At 48.2% G+C, this 18,572-nt stretch overlaps 1 protein-coding gene across 5 annotated transcripts in view; it reads right to left on the bottom strand.

The window, feature by feature from the left end:
* The window catches only part of LOC134898490 (RNA exonuclease 1 homolog), a 279,518-nt gene that overhangs the window by 215,101 nt on the left and 45,845 nt on the right, over positions 1-18,572 (bottom strand). For all 5 annotated transcript variants that reach the window (XM_063914100.1, XM_063914099.1, XM_063914101.1 and 2 more), the window contains exon 2: positions 84-1,285. In XM_063914100.1, the coding sequence (XP_063770170.1) occupies positions 84-1,118 (1,035 nt within the window). In that variant the 5' untranslated portion in view covers positions 1,119-1,285. The remainder of the gene's footprint in view (positions 1-83; positions 1,286-18,572) is intronic.

Raw genomic sequence — 18,572 nt, 5'->3', positions numbered from 1 at the left:
TAATCCTTGATTAACCAGTGCGGTTTCTAGGAATGTTTGTTTTATCAGATAAAGTGTACAACTAGACAAAGAGATACATTTACCTGGGTTGATTTCTTCTTTGCTTCACTTTCAGCAAATTCATTGAAAATTCTGAGACATTCTTGCATTGGATCATCTGAATCAGAAATATCAGTGTCGTCTTCTGAATCATCTTCAATATCAGAGGAAGAACTTAAGACAATAACTTCATTCTCTTTATCAAATGAGTCAGTCTTTTGCCGAGATTTATGCTCATCAATACGTACTGGGCCAGTAGCATGCTCAGTCAGATTTGCAGTTTTGCCATCATTGCCTGAAAGTTCTTTTCCATTATGCGAGATTAGCTTTTCTCGGTCCACGATTGTTTCTCCATCTAGTGATAAGTCATTCCCACCATTAGGCTTTGTGATATTGATTAAGTCCTTTTGCTCTTGAACACTGTCATTTCTGCTTATGGAAATTTGTTTTGACTCATTTTTAGACTCTTGTAAATTAGAGATTAGGGTCACGTCTGAAACAGTTTCATTACAAATGTCAATGATTTGAGCATTGTCATTTGTACAACTTATCAAACCTGTATTTTTAGAGAAAGGGAAAGTCTTCCCGTCATTCTCAATTTCACAATTGGCATCATCAATGGAACATCCTGTTGTAGCCAAATCATCCATAGTATTCGCAGCAGAAGCTTTTTCCTCATTGGATACAGCGACTCCTTCAGAAACAGGAAAGGGTGTTTCTTTGGTTCCACATACTTGGGTTGCTCTGGGACGTTTTGAAACTGCTTCAATTGGTGGAACATCAATTACAAGTAAATCCTCGTCATCTGATTCATCAATTTCCAATCTTACTGGAGATGCATCTCTCAATCTTTTCTTATTACTCACTTCCTCTTCACACTTTTGCTTGGATTTTGACTTATTTTCATCGTCTGTAGAAGAACCACATAACCCGGCAGAATAATTAAGCAATGGGTCATACTCCAGATCGGTGGCTGGACAGCGTCGATCGACCACATATTTCTTCTGCACTGGATTCTTTTTTTTCATATAGACAACCGACGAAGCTACAGGACTCTTTTCTGGAGTATGTGGCTCCATATCCACACCTGCTAAAGTATTGCCATTACTATCAACTTTAGATATTGAGTCTTTGATGCATGGTGTCCCACTTTTGTACAGCAATAACTTTTTCTGTTTCTCTTCTACTTCATTTTTTACAGCCTCAATGGCCTTATTAAGTCTCTCCAGTTCCTGCAAGTTTTTACCTGTAACAAAAAATTAAGGAATTTAATACCTACCGGTAATTCCTTTTCTCGTAGTCTGTAGTGGATACTGGGGTTCTGTACTTTAGTACCATGGGGTATAGATCGGGTTCATTGGAGCCTGGCACTTTAAAAACCTTTAGAGTGTGTGCATATGTGTGCTGGCTCCTCCCCTCTATGCCCCTCCTACCAGACAGCAGTGAGGAAACAAGCCAATAACCAACCATAACCGAGAAGGAGGGCGCTAACCAAAACAGAGGATAGCAAGGCTATCTCAACAACAAACTGGGACCGCAACGGCGGGCAAACCAAATACTTACACAGGTAAGCAGGATTGAAGCACTGAGGCGGGCGCCCAGTATTCACTACAGACTACGAGAAAAGGAATTACCGGTAGGTATTAAATTCCTATTTTCTCTAATGTCCTAGTGGATACTGGGGTTCTGTACTTTAGTACGATGGGGAAGTACCAAAGCTCCCAAATGGGTGGGAGAGTGCAGAGACCCCTGTAAAACCGCCTGACCAAATTGAAGGTCATCCTTGGCCAAGGTGTCAAACCTATAGAATTTAACAAACGTGTTCAAACCCGACCAAGTTGCGGTTCGGCACAACTGTAAGGAGGAGACACCCCGGGCAGCCACCCAGGAAGAACCTACAGATCTCGTCGAGTGGGCCTGAATAGACGTCGGCAAAAGCAGAGCCGGCTAAGTATAGGCCTGTTGAATAGTCAACCGAAGCCAGCAAGCAATAGTTTGCTTAGAAGCCAGCTGACCAAACCTGGAGGCGTCATAAATGACAGTCAGTCAGATTTCCGATGACGGGCTGTCATTTTGACATAACGGACCAACGGAAGCGACAGACAACACTGGAACCACAATAGGTTGATTCACATGAAAAGCTGACACCACTTTAAGCAAAAATTGAGGACGGGTCCTAAGTTCTACCCTGTCTTCATGAAAAAATCAAATAAGGGCTCTTACAGGATAAGGCCCCTAATTCAAAGACATGTCTGGCAGACACCAATGCTAATAGCATCACAGTCTTCCAGGTGAGACATTTTTAACTCCACCCTATGTAAGTGTTCAAACCAGTCCTATTGAAGAAAGGATAGAACCACACTGAGATACCACAGAGCCGTGGGAGGAACAAAGGGCAGTTGCACATGAAGAACCCCTTTAAGGAAAGTTTGTACTTCCGGCAATAAGGTAAGTTGCTTCTGGAAGAAAATAGAAAGTGCAGAAATCTGTACTTTGATAGAGCCTAAACGTAGGCCCAGATCAACTCCCACTTGCAGGAAAAGTAGAAAAACGACCAATTCTAAACTCCGCAGGAGACACCTTTCTACTTTCACACCAGCAAACATACTTCTTCCAGATACGTCACCATCTTCATTGCTTGGATCATGGAGAGATAACCTGGGAGGGAAGACCTTTTCTTGCTAGAATCTCCCTCAACTTAAAAGCCATCAAAAGTAGCCGCTGTAAGTCTGGATAGACGAACGGACCTTGTTGAAGATCCTTTTGGAGTGGTAGAGGCCAGGGATCCTCCAGAGCCATGGTTAGAAGGTCTGAGCACCATGCCCGTCGAGGCCTATCCAGGGCAATTATAATTGCTAGAACGCTTTCCCTTCTTAGTCTTTTGAGAACTCTTGGGATGAGTGGTAGAGGAGGGAACAGATACACAAATTGGTACAGTCAAGGCGTCATCAGCGCGTCCGCTGCTACAGCCTGGCAATCCCTCTTTCTGAAACAGTAATGGCATAGCTTTTTGTTGAGATGAGAAGCCACCAGGTCTATCTGCGGACAGCCCCACCAGTGAATTAATTGTTGAAACACCTGGGGATGTAGACCCCATTCCTCCGGATGGAGGTAGTGTCTGCTGAGGAAGTCCGCTTCCCAGTTGTCCACTCCTGGAATGAATATGGCTGAGATGGCCCTTGCATTGGCCTCTGTCCAGAGGAGGATTTGACACTTCTCACATCGCTGCTCTGCTTCTTGTTCCCCATTGTCGGTTTATGTATGCCACCACTGTGGCGGTGTCAGATTGAACCTGGATCGCCCAATCCCTCAGGAGATGAGAAGCCTACAGAAGAGTATTGTAGGTTGCCCTAAGTTACAGGATGTTTATTGGTAAAGCAGATTCCTGTCTTGACCATATTCCCTGGAACTGGGCCCCCTGAGTCTCAGCCTCCAACCCCCGGAGGCTGGCATCTGTCAGTAGAATCTACGAGTGGTTATTGAAACTCCTGCCTTCCACCAGGTGAGGAACTTGTAGCCACCGTAACAGAAATCCAGGCTCTCGGAGATAAGATCACTCCCTGATGCATGTAAAGGTGAGACCCCGACCATTTGTCCAGCAGATCCCGCTGAAATGTTCGGGCATGAAATCTGCCATATTGGATTGCCTCGTAAGCAGCCGCCATCTTGCCCAGTAACCTGATGCAAAGATGTATGGACACTGAGAGGACTGAGCACCGAGTGAACCATAGCCTGGAGAGACAAGGCCTTGTCCATCAGGAGAAACACCTTCTGAGACACTGTATCCAGTATCATTCCCAGGAACTGAAGACGATGGGTCGGTTCCAGGGGAGATTTCTGAAAATTTAGGATCCACCCATGATCCATAAGCAGGCGAGATGTCAGATCGATGCTCTGCAGCAGACGCTCCCTGGACACAGCCTTTATTAGGAGATCGTCCAAGTAGGGGACTATGTTGACAACCATCCTGCGCAGTCGCAGCATCACCGCCATGACTGAAAACCCTCGGAGCTGTGGACAAGCTGAAGGGTAAGTCCTGAAACTGGAAATGGTCATCCAATACGGCGAACCTGGGAATGTGTAGGTAAGAATCCTTGACATCCAGAGAGACACCAGGAACTCCCCCCTACTCCAGAGCAGACACCACCGCCCGCAGGGATTCCATCTTGAATTTGAACACCCGCAGATACGGGTTTAGAGACTTCAGATTCAAGATGCACCAAAAGTCTGGTTTGGGAACAACAAAGACTGGAGTAAAAATCCCTGTTGTGGAACGGAGGTGGTACTGGAACCACCACCACTGATCGCAAGTTTTTGAATAGCCTCTTGCAAGGAAACTTATGCTGCGGGTAAAGCTGGTAAGCCAAACTTGAAAAATCTGTGAGAAGGGAGCGTTTGAAATTCTAGCCGGTATCCTTAGTAAATGAGGTCCCTCACCCAAGGGTCCTGGCCAGGTCTCCGCCACACATAAGCAAAGTGTTGAAGGCGAGCACCTACCTAAAAGTCGCCTTGCTGCTGAGGCCAACCATCACGCAAAAGGCTTAGCAGCAGGGGATCCGGTAGTCTGGTCCAGGGAGACTGCAGTGGCAGGCTTACGGGACTTACCACAAGATCCTCTGAAAGTGGTGGAGACCCCCTCGGCTCCTGCCTCTGAACCTTGCCACTCGAAAGGACTGCAAGGAGGGTCCTGTGTAAGAACGTCTAGCAGGTGGCGCAGCCAATGGCAGATAGGTAGACTTACCAGCCGTTGCTTGGGAGATCCATTTATTTAATTTGTCTCCAAACAGAGCATCACCTGTAAAGGAAAGATTTTCTACACCCTTTTTGGAATAAGCATCTGCCGACCACCAACGTAACCACAGAGCTGTGCCATAGCAGAAGTGCAGCCATTTATCTTGCACAACTCCTTAATTGCCTCGCTCATAAAATTTGCAGCATCCTGTATATGTTGCAGAAGCGTAATTACCTCATCCCGGGGCAGAGAGTCTAAACAGTCAACAACAATATCAAACCACTTGACTACCGCCCTGGAAATCCACCCAAACAATTGTGGGGCGTTGTGCTGCACCAGCTGCCGTATAAATTGCCTTGAGTGTGGTCTCAATTTTACGGTCAGCTGGCTCTTTAAGGGATACAGCCCCTGGTACAGGGTGCACCAATTTCTTAGGCAGTCTGGATACAGACGGATCAACTGACAGGGGTGGTGGGGGGTTCCCATACCTTTCTGTCCTCAGCTGGGAGCGTAAATGTAGTTAAAAACCTTTGAGGAATTTAAATTTTTTTATCAGGGTTTAACCAAGCCTCCCTGGCCGGGGAGTTTAATTCTTTAGACACAGGAAAAATTGCTGATGTCTCTGGTCTAACATTAAAGTACAACTACTCATCTGGTTCTGCCTCCTGATCCGGTATGTGAAGGACCTCTCTTACAGCAAAAATGAGAGCCTCCACCCCAGGGGACAGAGAGCTGTCCTCATCCACATCAGGCTGATCAGAATCAGACTGGAGCACCTGAGGCAGTGAGCGTTTATGTGAAACCACTAGAGGGGGCTGAGAAGCCTTTCTGGTATATGCTGCTTTGGCCATACAATCAATAGAGTGTTTTAACATCCATCTCTTTAGCTGCAGCTAATTCTGAATTTACATTCTGAATCATGCTTTTAAAAACTATCCAGACAGTCAGGCACCTGTGGAACTGTGTCCCTGTGGAGAGGAGGAACATTGTTCACACATGAGTGACCCCGCTGAAGACGGGGTTGAGTTACAAGCAGCACACATAACCATGTCAGACATCTTACACAACTGTAATACAGTGCAGCCCAATGACCAACACCTCCACACAGACCCTAGAGAGCCCCTGGAGTGACACTGAGGAGCAGACACCAGCACACAGCAGTAACATGTTTAACGTTAAGTGTATGACCCGACAATAGTGGAGCGGCGCTGGTGTGCTTCCCCCTTCTATGGCCCCCTGGTACCAGTAGAGTCCCACCCCCCTGTAATGGCACAAGGTCCCTGAGTAATAGATTATACTGGCCACGTTATTTACACATCAGAAAATGTATACAGTGCACACAATGCCTTTAGTGACAGTGAGCACTGTGGGGCATCAGCTCTAAGCCAGTTTGTCCACAGCGGGCACCGCAGCACTGGGCCCGTGACCGCCGCCAAACTGCACTGGGGACCCACTAACCGGGACCCCGGTGCAACACTCAACGCACCATGAAACTTCGGCATCTATTAGAGGGTGGCGGAAAGCTGCTGGTGTGGGCACACATACTGACGATGTGTGATCAGGAGCTCAATGTCCTGTCAGCTGGGATTACGAACCATTAACCCTCAGGAGGTTGGTTCAGTCCCCTCTCTAAGTCCCACAAAGCAGGTAGCCTGGTTGCCAACCAGGGCTACCTGAAAATAAAATAAAGTAAACTCTCTGGAGCTCCAGAGAAATGCACCCGGCTCCTTGGGCACATTTTCTAAAACAGAGTCTGGTAGGAGGGGCATAGCGGGGAGGAGCCAGCACACACATACACACTAAAGGTTTTTAAAGTGCCAGGCTCCAGTGGACCCGATCTATACCTCATGATACTAAAGTACAGAAACCCAGTAACCACTAGGACGATAGAGAAACCTACAAAAAAAAAAAACCACACATGAAGAGTCCACAGGAGCAACAGGAAGATTAATCATTCTGGCTTCACTGGTGCAGTCATGCAAGTCAATAACTCACCTTGAATGCATACTCAATTAAATTCAGATTGATATCAATTGGAGTAGAATATTTATTTCTGGGGCCACATGCACTATAATGCCAGGGTAAACAGTTTGTGGCCAGACTCATTTCCCCACAACGGAAAACACAAAAAAAAAAAAACCAAAAAAAAAAAAAAAACAACAACAACCCCGTTGAGCTCTAAAGAAACAAAGTGAGTGGCTTGAAGTCAGATTTGTAAATGTAATGGGTTGGGTATGCATGACTGGCGATGGGATGCGGTCAACATCCCACTGGACAGGATCCCGGCGGTCGAAATACCGACGCCGGAATCCCGACATTCTCCCTCTGTGGGTGTCCACGACACCCACAGAGGGAGAATATAAGTGTGCCGAGCGTAGCGAGGCACCGTGCCCGCAGCGTGGCGAGCCCGCAAGGGGCTGCGTTCCGCTCGCCACCCCTGTCAGGATTGTGTGGTCGGGATTCCGGCGTCGGTATTTCGACCGCCGGGATCCCGTCCAGCGGGATTACGTACTGATCCCCTGGCGGTCAGCATACCTCTGCTGGGATCCAGGCAGGGAGGGGGGGCAAGTGTAGCAAGCCCCTTGCAGGCTTGCTGCGCTCACCACGCTGCGGGCTCAGTGGCGACACGGGTTATATTCCCACTCTGTATCGTGGACACCCAAGGGTGGGAATAGTCCCTGTTGGTTGGCATGCCGACCATCAGGATTTTTAGGGGGCGGGATGTAGGGGGAGGTGTTATGTGGCCGGCAGTCTACTGACAGTCTGTCACATAACCGCATCCCAATGTAGCAACTATATTCTATAATACTGTAGTTACAGATTGGCTTATTAAAACTGAGCCAAAACTGTTCAGACTTTCAAATGGGATGCGGTGAGCATTCCAGCACTGCGGACGCCGGCAGTCATGTGACAGAAACTGAATATTTAGTCTGGACTGCAATTAGGCCAAATCAAGAGGAATAGCATACATCAATGCAAGTGTGCTACACTACGTAATGGTATTATGCATAAACTATAGTTAAGACATGGAAACGCTTTTAAGTTCCTGATACTGCTTCATGTGTGAGGATGGAACAAAAAATTTAATAAATTTGTTCACAAAAAAATAAATAAATAAATAAATAAATAAAGGTAAAGCTATAGCTAGGCATGAAAAAAAAATAAGATTTTACTTACCGATAAATCTATTTCTCGTAGTCCGTAGTGGATGCTGGGACTCCGTAAGGACCATGGGGATATAGCAGCTCCGCAGGAGACAGGGCACAAAATAAAAGCTTAAGGATCAGGTGGTGTGCACTGGCTCCTCCCCCTATGACCCTCCTCCAAGCCTCAGTTAGGATACTGTGCCCGGACGAGCGTACATAATAAGGAAGGATATTGAATCCCGGGTAAGACTCATACCAGCCACACCAATCACACCGTACAACTTGTGATCTGAACCCAGTTAACAGTATGATAAACGCAAAGGAGCCTCTGAAAAGATGGCTCACAACAATAATAACCCGAATTTTTGTAACAATAACTATATACAAGTATTGCAGACAATCCGCACTAGGGATGGGCGCCCAGCATCCACTACGGACTACGAGAAATAGATTTATCGGTAAGTAAAATCTTATTTTCTCTGACGTCCTAGTGGATGCTGGGACTCCGTAAGGACCATGGGGATTATACCAAAGCTCCCAAACGGGCGGGAGAGTGCGGATGACTCTGCAGCACCGAATGAGAGAACTCCAGGTCCTCCTCAGCCAGGGTATCAAATTTGTAGAATTTAGCAAACGTGTTTGCCCCTGACCAAGTAGCTGCTCGGCAAAGTTGTAAAGCCGAGACCCCTCGGGCAGCCGCCCAAGATGAGCCCACCTTCCTTGTGGAATGGGCTTTTACTGATTTTGGCTGTGGCAATCCTGCCACAGAATGTGCAAGCTGAATTGTACTACAAATCCAACGAGCAATCGTCTGCTTAGAAGCAGGAGCACCCAGCTTGTTGGGTGCATACAGGATAAACAGCGAGTCAGATTTTCTGACTCCAGCCGTCCTGGAAACATTTTCAAGGCCCTGACAACGTCAAGCAACTTAGAGTCCTCTAAGTCCCTGGTAGCCGCAGGTACCACAATAGGTTGGTTCATGTGAAATGCAGAAACCACCTTAGGTAGAAATTGAGGACGAGTCCTCAATTCCACCCTGTCAGAATGAAATATCAAGTAAGGGCTTTTATATGATAAAGCCGCCAATTCTGACACACGCCTGGCTGAAGCCAAGGCTAACAGCATCGACACCTTCCATGTGAGATATTTTAAGTCCACAGTGGAAAGTGGTTCAAACCAATGTGACTTTAGAAAACTCAACACCACATTGAGATCCCAAGGTGCCACTGGAGGCACAAAAGGAGGCTGTATGTGCAGCACCCCTTTTACAAATGTCTGAACTTCAGGTACTGAAGCCAGTTCTTTCTGGAAGAAAATCGACAGGGCCGAAATTTGAACCTTAATGGACCCTAATTTTAGGCCCATAGACAGTCCTGTTTGCAGGAAATGAAGGAAACGACCCAGTTGAAATTCCTCTGTAGGGGCCTTCTTGGCCTCACACCACGCAACATATTTACGCCAAATGCGGTGATAATGTTTTGCGGTTACGTCCTTCCTGGCTTTGACCAGAGTAGGGATGACTTCTTCTGGAATGCCTTTTTCCCTCAGGATCCGGCGTTCAACCGCCATGCCGTCAAACGCAGCCGCGGTAAGTCTTGGAACAGACAAGGCCCCTGCAGTAGCAGGTCCTTTCTTAGAGGTAGAGGCCACGGTTCGTCCGTGAGCATCTCTTGAAGTTCCGGGTACCAAGTCCGTCTTGGCCAATCCGGAACCACGAGTATAGTTCTTACTCCTCTCCTTATGATTCTCAGTACTTTTGGTATGAGAGGCAGAGGAGGGAACACATACACTGACTGGTACACCCACGGCGTTACCAGAGCGTCCACTGCTATTGCCTGAGGGTCCCTTGACCTGGCGCAATATCTGTCCAGTTTTTTGTTTAGACGTGACGCCATCATGTCCACCTTTGGTTTTTCCCAACGGTTTACAATCAGGTGGAAGACTTCTGGGTGAAGTCCCCACTCTCCCGGGTGAAGGTCGTGTCTGCTGAGGAAGTCTGCTTCCCAGTTGTCCACTCCCGGAATGAATACTGCTGACAGTGCTATCACATGATTTTCCGCCCAGCGAAGAATCCTTGCAGCTTCTGCCATTGCCCTCCTGCTTCTCGTGCCGCCCTGTCTGTTTACGTGGGCGACTGACGTGATGTTGTCCGATTGGATCAACACCGCCTGACCCTGAAGCAGAGGTTTTGCTTGACTTAAGGCATTGTAAATGGCCCTTAGTTCCAGAATGTTTATATGAAGAGACGTTTCCAAGCTTGACCACAGGCCCTGGAAATTCCTTCCCTGTGTGACTGCTCCCCAGCCTCTCAGGCTGGCATCCGTGGTTACCAGGATCCAATCCTGAATGCCAAATCTGCGGCCCTCTAGTAGATGAGCACTCTGCAGCCACCACAGGAGAGACACCCTTGTCCTTGGCGACAGGGTTATCCGCTGATGCATCTGCAGATGCGATCCGGACCATTTGTCCAGTAGATCCCACTGAAATGTTCTTGCATGGAATCTTCCGAATGGAATCGCTTCGTAAGAAGCCACCATTTTCCCCAGGACCCTCGTGCACTGATGCACTGAGACCTGTCCTGGTTTTAGGAGGTTCCTGACTAGCTCGGATAACTCCCTGGCCTTCTCCTCCGGGAGAAACACCTTCTTCTGGACTGTGTCCAGAATCATTCCTAGGAACAGTAGACGTGTCGTTGGAATCAGCTGCGATTTTGGAATATTTAGAATCCACCCGTGCTGACGTAACACTACCTGAGATAGTGCTACTCCGACTTCTAACTGTTCCCTGGATCTTGCCCTTATCAGGAGATCGTCCAAGTAAGGGATAATTGAAATGCCTTTTCTTCGTAGAAGAATCATCATTTCGGCCATTACCTTGGTAAAGACCTGAGGTGCCGTGGACAATCCAAACGGCAGCGTCTGAAACTGATAATGACAGTTTTGTACTACAAACCTGAGGTACCCTTGGTGAGAAGGGTATATCGGGACGTGGAGATAAGCATCTTTGATGTCCAGAGACACCATATAGTCCCCTTCTTCCAGGTTCGCTATCACTGCTCTGAGTGACTCCATCTTGAATTTGAACCTTTTTATGTAAGTGTTCAAGGATTTCAGATTTAAAATTGGTCTCACCGAGCCGTCCGGCTTCGGTACCACAAACAGCGTGGAATAATACCCCTTTCCTTGTTGCAGGAGGGGTACCTTGATTATCACCTGCTGGGAATACAGCTTGTGAATGGCTTCTAGAACTGCCTCCCTGTCGGAGGGAGACTTTGGTAAAGCAGACTTCAGGAAACGATGAGGGGGAAACGCCTCGAATTCCAGTTTGTACCCCTGCGATACTACCTGTAGAATCCAGGGATCCACTTGCGAGTGAGCCCACTGCGCGTTGAAATTTTTGAGACGGGCCCCCACCATATCCGAGTCTGCTTGTAAAGCCCCAGCGTCATGCTGAAGACTTGGCAGAAGCAGGGGAGGGCTTCTGCTCTTGGGAAGCGGCTGCATGGTGCAGTCTTTTTCCTCTTCCTCTGCCCCGGGGCAGAAAGGAGTGGCCTTTTGCTCGCTTGTACTTATGGGAACGAAAGGACTGAGATTGAAAAGACGGTGTCTTTTTCTGCTGATGTGGAGTGACCTGGGGTAAAAAGGTGGATTTTCCAGCCGTTGCCGTGGCCACCAGGTCCGATAGACCAGCCCCAAATAACTCCTCCCCTTTATACGGCAATACTTCCATGTGCAGTTTGGAATCCGCATCCCCTGACCACGGTCGCGTCCACAACGCTCTTCTGGCAGAGATGGACATAGCACTTACTCTTGATGCCAGGGTGCAAATATCCCTCTGTGCATCACGCATATATAATAATGCATCCTTTAAATGTTCTATAGTTAACAAAATATTGTCCCTATCCAGGGTATCAATATTCTCAGTCAGGGAATCCGACCATGCGACTCCAGCACTGCACATCCAGGCTGAGGCGATTGCTGGTCGCAGTATAACACCAGTATGTGTGTATATACTTTTTAGGATATTTTCCAGCCTTCTATCAGCTGGTTCTTTGAGGGTAGCCGTATCAGGAGACGGTAACGCTACTTGTTTAGATAAACGTGTGAGCGCCTTATCTACCCTAGGGGGTGTTTCCCAACGCGCCCTAACCTCTGGCGGGAAAGGATATAATGCTAATAATTTTTTAGAAATTAGCTGTTTTTTATCGGGAGAAACCCACGCTTTTTCACACACCTCATTTATTTCCTCTGACTCAGGAAAAAATATTGGTAGTTTTTTCTCACCCCACATAATACCCTTCTTTGTGGTACTTGTAGTGTCAGAAAGGTTCAATGCCTCTTTCATTGCCGTGATCATGTAACGTGTGGCCCTACTGGACATTACGTTTGTCTCGTCACCGTCGACACTAGACTCAGTATCTGTGTCAGGGTCTGTGTCGACCCACTGAGGTAACGGGCGTTTTAGCGCCCCTGACGGTGTCTGAGACGCCTGGACAGGCACTAACTGATTTGCCGGCTGTCTCATGTCGTCAACAGTTTTTTGCAAATTGCTGACATTATCACTTAATTGTTTAAATACAATCATCCAGTCAGGTGTCGACTCCCTAGGGGGTGACATCACCAACGCAGGCAACTGCTCCGCCTCCACATAATTTTCCTCCTCATACATGTCGACACACGCGTACCGACACACAGCACACACACCGGGAATGCTCTGATAGAGGACAGGACCCCACTTAGCCCTTTGGAGAGACAGAGGGAGAGTCTGCCAGCACACACCCAGCGCGCTATATATATATATATATATATATATATATATATATATATATATATATATATATATATATATACACATACACAGGGATAACCTTATATAAGTGTTATTCCCTTATAGCTGCTGTTAATTATTGTTATTTGCTGCCAACAATGCCCCCCCTTCTCTTTTTTACCCTGATTCTGAAGCAGGACTGCAGGGGAGAGTCAGGGAGCCGTCCTTCCAGCGGAGCTGTGAGGGAAAATGGCGCTTGTGTGCTGAGGAGATAGGCTCCGCCCCTTCACGACGTCCTTATCTCCCGCTTTTTTGTGTAAAATGGCAGGGGATTAAAATACATCCATATAGCCCAGGAGCTATATGTGATGTATTCTGTTTTGCCACCTAAGGTATTCTGTTTTATTGCGTCTCAGGGCGCACCCCCCCCAGCGCCCTGCACCCTCAGTGACCGGAGTGTGAAGTGTGCTGAGAGCAATGGCGCACAGCTGCGGTGCTGTGCGCTACCTTAGTCTGAAGACAGGATGTCTTCTGCCGCCGATTTCACCGGACCTCTTCGTCTCTTCTGGCTCTGTAAGGGGGACGGCGGCGCGGCTCCGGTGACCCATCCAGGCTGAACCTGTGATCGTCCCTCTGGAGCTAGTGTCCAGTAGCCTAAGAAACCCGATCCACTCTGCACTCAGGTGAGTCCGTTTCTTCTCCCCTTAGTCCCACGATGCAGTGAGCCTGTTGCCAGCAGGACTCACTGAAAATAAAAAAACCTAACTAAACTTTTATTCTAAGCAGCTCAGGAGAGCCACCTAGATTGCACCCTTCTCGGCCGGGCACAAAAATCTAACTGAGGCTTGGAGGAGGGTCATAGGGGGAGGAGCCAGTGCACACCACCTGATCCTTAAGCTTTTATTTTGTGCCCTGTCTCCTGCGGAGCCGCTATATCCCCATGGTCCTTACGGAGTCCCAGCATCCACTAGGACGTCAGAGAAATAAGATTTTAAACCTACCGGTAAATCTTTTTCTCGTAGTCCGTAGAGGATGCTGGGGACTCCGTAAGGACCATGGGGATAGACGGGCTCCGCAGGAGACATGGGCACTTTAAGACAGACTTTAGATCTGGGTGTGCACTGGCTCCTCCCTCTATGCCCCTCCTCCAGACCTCAGTTAGAGAAACTGTGCCCAGAGGAGATGGACAGTACGAGGAAAGAATTATGTTAATCTAGGGCAAGATTCATACCAGCCACACCAATCACACCGTATAACTTGTGATAACTACCCAGTTAACAGTATGAAAAAAACATATCAGTTCAGGATCGATGCAACTATAACATAACCCTTATTGAAGCAATAACTATATACAAGTATTGCAGAAGTTGTCTGCACTTGGGACGGGCGCCCAGCATACTCCACGGACTAAGAGAAAAAGATTTACCGGTAGGTTTAAAATCTTATTTTCTCTAACGTCCTAGAGGATGCTGGGGACTCCGTAAGGACCATGGGGATTATACCAAAGCTCCCAAACGGACGGGAGAGTGCGGATGACTCTGCAGCACCGATTGAGCAAACAGGAGGTCCTCCTTAGCCAGGGTATCAAACTTATAGAATTTTGCAAAGGTGTTTGAACCCGACCAAGAAGCAGCTCGACACAGCTGTAGTGCAGAGACCCCTCAGGCAGCCGCCCAAGAAGAGCCCACTTTTCTAGTGGAATGGGCCTTGACCGATTTCGGTAACGGCAATCCAGCCGTAGAATGCGCTTGCTGAATCGTGTTACAAATCCAGCGAGCAATAGTCTGGCCTTGAAGCAGGGGCACCAATCTTGTTGGCTGCATACAGAACAAACAGTGCTTCTGTTTTTCTGACTCTAGCCGTTCTGGCCACGTAAATTTTCAAAGCCCTGACTACATCAAGTAACTCGGAATCCTCCAAGTCACGCGTAGCCACAGGCACCACAATAGGTTGGTTCATATGAAAAGATGAGACCACTTTTGGCAGGAATTGAGGACGGATCCGCAATTCCGCTCTATCCATATGGAAAACCAGATAGGGGCTTTTAAAGTGACAAAGCCGCTAATTCAGACAGTCGCCTAGCCGAAGCCAAGGCCAATAACATGACCACCTTCCACTTGAGATATTTTAACTCCACCGTTTTAAGTGGTTCAAACCAGTGTGAAACTTACCACCACGTTAAGGTCTCAAGGTGCCACCGGAGGCACAAAAGGAGGCTGAATATGCAGCACTCCCTTTACAAAAGTCTGAACTTCTGGGAGAGAAGCCAATTCTTTTTGAAAGAAAATGGATAGGGCCGAAATCTGGACCTTACTGGAGCCTAATTTTAGGCCCAAAATCACTCCAGTTTGTAGGAAGTGAAGGAAACGGCCCAGATAGAATTCTTCCGCAGGCGCATTCCTGGCCTCACACCAAGAAACATACTTTCGCCATATACGGTGATAATGTTTTGACGTTACGACCTTCCTAGCCTTTATCAGCTTAGGGATGACCTCAACCGGAATGCCTCTCTGCTAGGATCCGGCGTTCAACCGCCATGCCATCAAACGCAGCCGCGGTAAGTCTTGGAACAGACAGGGCCCCTGCTGCAACAGGTCCTGTCTTAGAGGAAGAGGCCACGGATCTTCTGTGAGCATTTCCTGCAGATCCGGATACCAGGTCCTCCGTGGCCAATCTGGAACAATGAGGATTGTTCTCACTCTTATTATCCTCAACACCTTGTGTATGAGAGGAAGAGGAGGAAATACATAGACCGACTGGAACACCCACGGTGTCACTAGGGTGTCTACAGCTACTGCCTGAGGGTCTCTTGACCTAGCGCAATACCTCTGTAGCTTTTTGTTGAGGCGGGACGCCATCATGTCTATCTGTGGCAGTTCCCACCGACTTGTAATCTGTGCGAAGACTTCCTGATGAAGTCCCCACTCTCCCGGATGTAGGTCGTGTCTGCTGAGGAAGTCTGCTTCCCAGTTGTCCACTCCCGGAATGAACACTGCTGACAGTGCGCTTACGTGATTCTCCGCCCAGCGAAGAATTCTGGTGGCTTCTGCCATTGCCACACTGCTCCTTGTGCCGCCTTGGCAGTTTACATAAGCCACTGCAGTGACGCTGTCTGACTGGATCAGAACCGGTTGGTCGCGAAGAAAGGTCTCCGCTTGACGTAGGGCGTTGTATATGGCCCTTAATTCCAGGACGTTGATGTGAAGACAAGACTCTTGACTTGACAAAAGACCTTGGAAAATTCTTCCCTGTGTGACTGCTCCCCAACCTCGGAGGCTTGCGTCTGTGGTCACCTGGATCCAGTCCTGAATGCCGAATCTGCGGCCCTCGAGAAGGTGAGCACTCTGCAGCCACCACAGGAGTGATACCCTGGCCCTGGGGGCCAGGGTGATCAATCGATGAATCTGTAAATGTGACCCGGACCACTTGTCCAGGAGGTGCCATTGGAAAGTCTTCGCATGGAACCTGCCTAAGGGAATTGCCTCGTATGATGCCACCATCTTTCCCAGGACTCGAGTGCAGTGATGCACTGACACCTGTGTTGGTTTCAATAGGTTCCAGACAAGAGTCATGAGTTCCTGGGCCTTTTCTATCGGGAGATAAACCCTCTTCTGGTCAGTGTCCAGAATCATGCCCAAGAAAGACAGACGAGTCGTAGGAACCAACTGCGACTTCGGGATATTGAGAATCCACCCGTGTTGCTGTAACACTTTCAGTGAAAGTGATACGCTGTTCAGCAACTGCTCTCTTGCTCTCGCTTTTATGAGAAGATCGTCCAAGTACGGGATAATTGTGACACCTTGCTTGCGCAGGAGCACCATCATTTCCGCCATTACCTTGGTGAAAATTCTCGGGCCGTGGAGAGACCAAATGGCAACGTCTGAAAATAAGAATTTACTTACCGATAATTCTATTTCTCGTAGTCCGTAGTGGATGCTGGGGACTCCGTAAGGACCATGGGGAATAGCGGCTCCGCAGGAGACTGGGCACATCTAAAGAAAGCTTTAGGACTATGTGGTGTGCACTGGCTCCTCCCCCTATGACCCTCCTCCAAGCCTCAGTTAGGATACTGTGCCCGGACGAGCGTACACAATAAGGAAGGATTTTGAATCCCGGGTAAGACTCATACCAGCCACACCCATCACACTGTACAACTTGTGATCTGAACCCAGTTAACAGCATGATAACAGAGGAGCCTCTAGAAAAGATGGCTCACTACAGTAACAACCCGATTTTTTTGGTAACAATAACTGTGTACCAGTATTGCAGACAATCCGCACTTGGGATGGGCGCCCAGCATCCACTACGGACTACGAGAAATAGAATTATCGGTAAGTAAATTCTTATTTTCTCTAACGTCCTAAGTGGATGCTGGGGACTCCGTAAGGACCATGGGGATTATACCAAAGCTCCCAAACGGGCGGGAGAGTGCGGATGACTCTGCAGCACCAATGAGAGAACTCCAGGTCCTCCTCAGCCAGGGTATAAAATTTGTAGAATTTTACAAACGTATTTGCTCCTGACCAAGTAGCTGCTCGGCAAAGTTGTAAAGCCGAGACCCCTCGGGCAGCCGCCCAAGATGAGCCCACCTTCCTTGTGGAGTGGGCATTTACAGATTTTTGGCTGTGGCAGGCCTGCCACAGAATGTGCAAGCTGAATTGTACTACAAATCCAACGAGCAATAGTCTGCTTAGAAGCAGGAGCACCCAGCTTGTTGGGTGCATACAGGATAACAGCGAGTCAGATTTCCTGACTCCAGCCGTCCTGGAAACATATATTTTCAGGGCCCTGACAACATCTAGCAACTTGGAGTCCTCCAAGTCCCTAGTAGCCGCAGGTACCACAATAGGTTGGTTCAGGTGAAACGCTGAAAACCACCTTAGGGAGAAACTGAGGACGAGTCCTCAATTCCGCCCTGTCCGAATGGAAAATCAGATAAGGGCTTTTACAGGATAAAGCCGCCAATTCTGACACGCGCCTGGCCCAGGCCAGGGCCCACAGCATGACCACTTTCCATGTGAGATATTTTAACTCCACAGATTTAAGTGGTTCAAACCAATGTGACTTTTGGAACCCAAAAACTACATTGAGATCCCAAAGTGCCACTGGAGGCACAAAAGGAGGCTGTATATGCAGTACCCCTTTTACAAACGTCTGAACTTCAGGGACTGAAGCTAGTTCTTTTTGGAAGAAAATTGACAGGGCCGAAATTTGAACCTTAATGGACCCCAATTTCAGGCCCATAGACACTCCTGTTTGCAGGAAATGTAGGAATCGACCCAGTTGAATTTCCTCCGTCGGGCCTTACTGGCCTCGCACCACGCAACATTTTCGCCAAATGCGGTGATAAAGTTTTGCGGTTACATCCTTCCTGGCTTTGATCAGGATAGGGATGACTTCATCCGGAATGCCTTTTTCCTTCAGGATCCGGCGTTCAACCGCCATGCCGTCAAACGCAGCCGCGGTAAGTCTTGGAACAGACAGGGTCCTTGCTGGAGCAGGTCCCTTCTTAGAGGTAGAGGCCACGGATCCTCCGTGAGCATCTCTTGAAGTTCCGGTTACCAAGTCCTTCTTGGCCAATCCGGAGCCACGAATATAGTGCTTACTCCTCTCCATCTTATCAATCTCAGTACCATGGGTATGAGAGGCAGAGGAGGGAACACATACACTGACTGGTACACCCACGGTGTTACCAGAGCGTCTACAGCTATTGCCTGAGGGTCCCTTGACCTGGCGCAATACCTGTCGAGTTTTTCCCAACGGTTTATAATCATGTGGAAGACTTCTGGGTGAAGTCCCCACTCTCCCGGGTGGAGGTCGTGCTGAGGAAGTCTGCTTCCCAGTTGTCCACTCTCGGAATGAATACTGCTGACAGTGCTATCACATGA

Source organism: Pseudophryne corroboree, chromosome 1 (genome assembly GCF_028390025.1).
Source record: "Pseudophryne corroboree isolate aPseCor3 chromosome 1, aPseCor3.hap2, whole genome shotgun sequence".
In the NCBI taxonomy this organism is placed as follows: domain Eukaryota; kingdom Metazoa; phylum Chordata; class Amphibia; order Anura; family Myobatrachidae; genus Pseudophryne; species Pseudophryne corroboree.
Note: the sequence above shows the minus strand (reverse complement) of the source record. Positions and strands in the feature narration are given on the sequence as shown.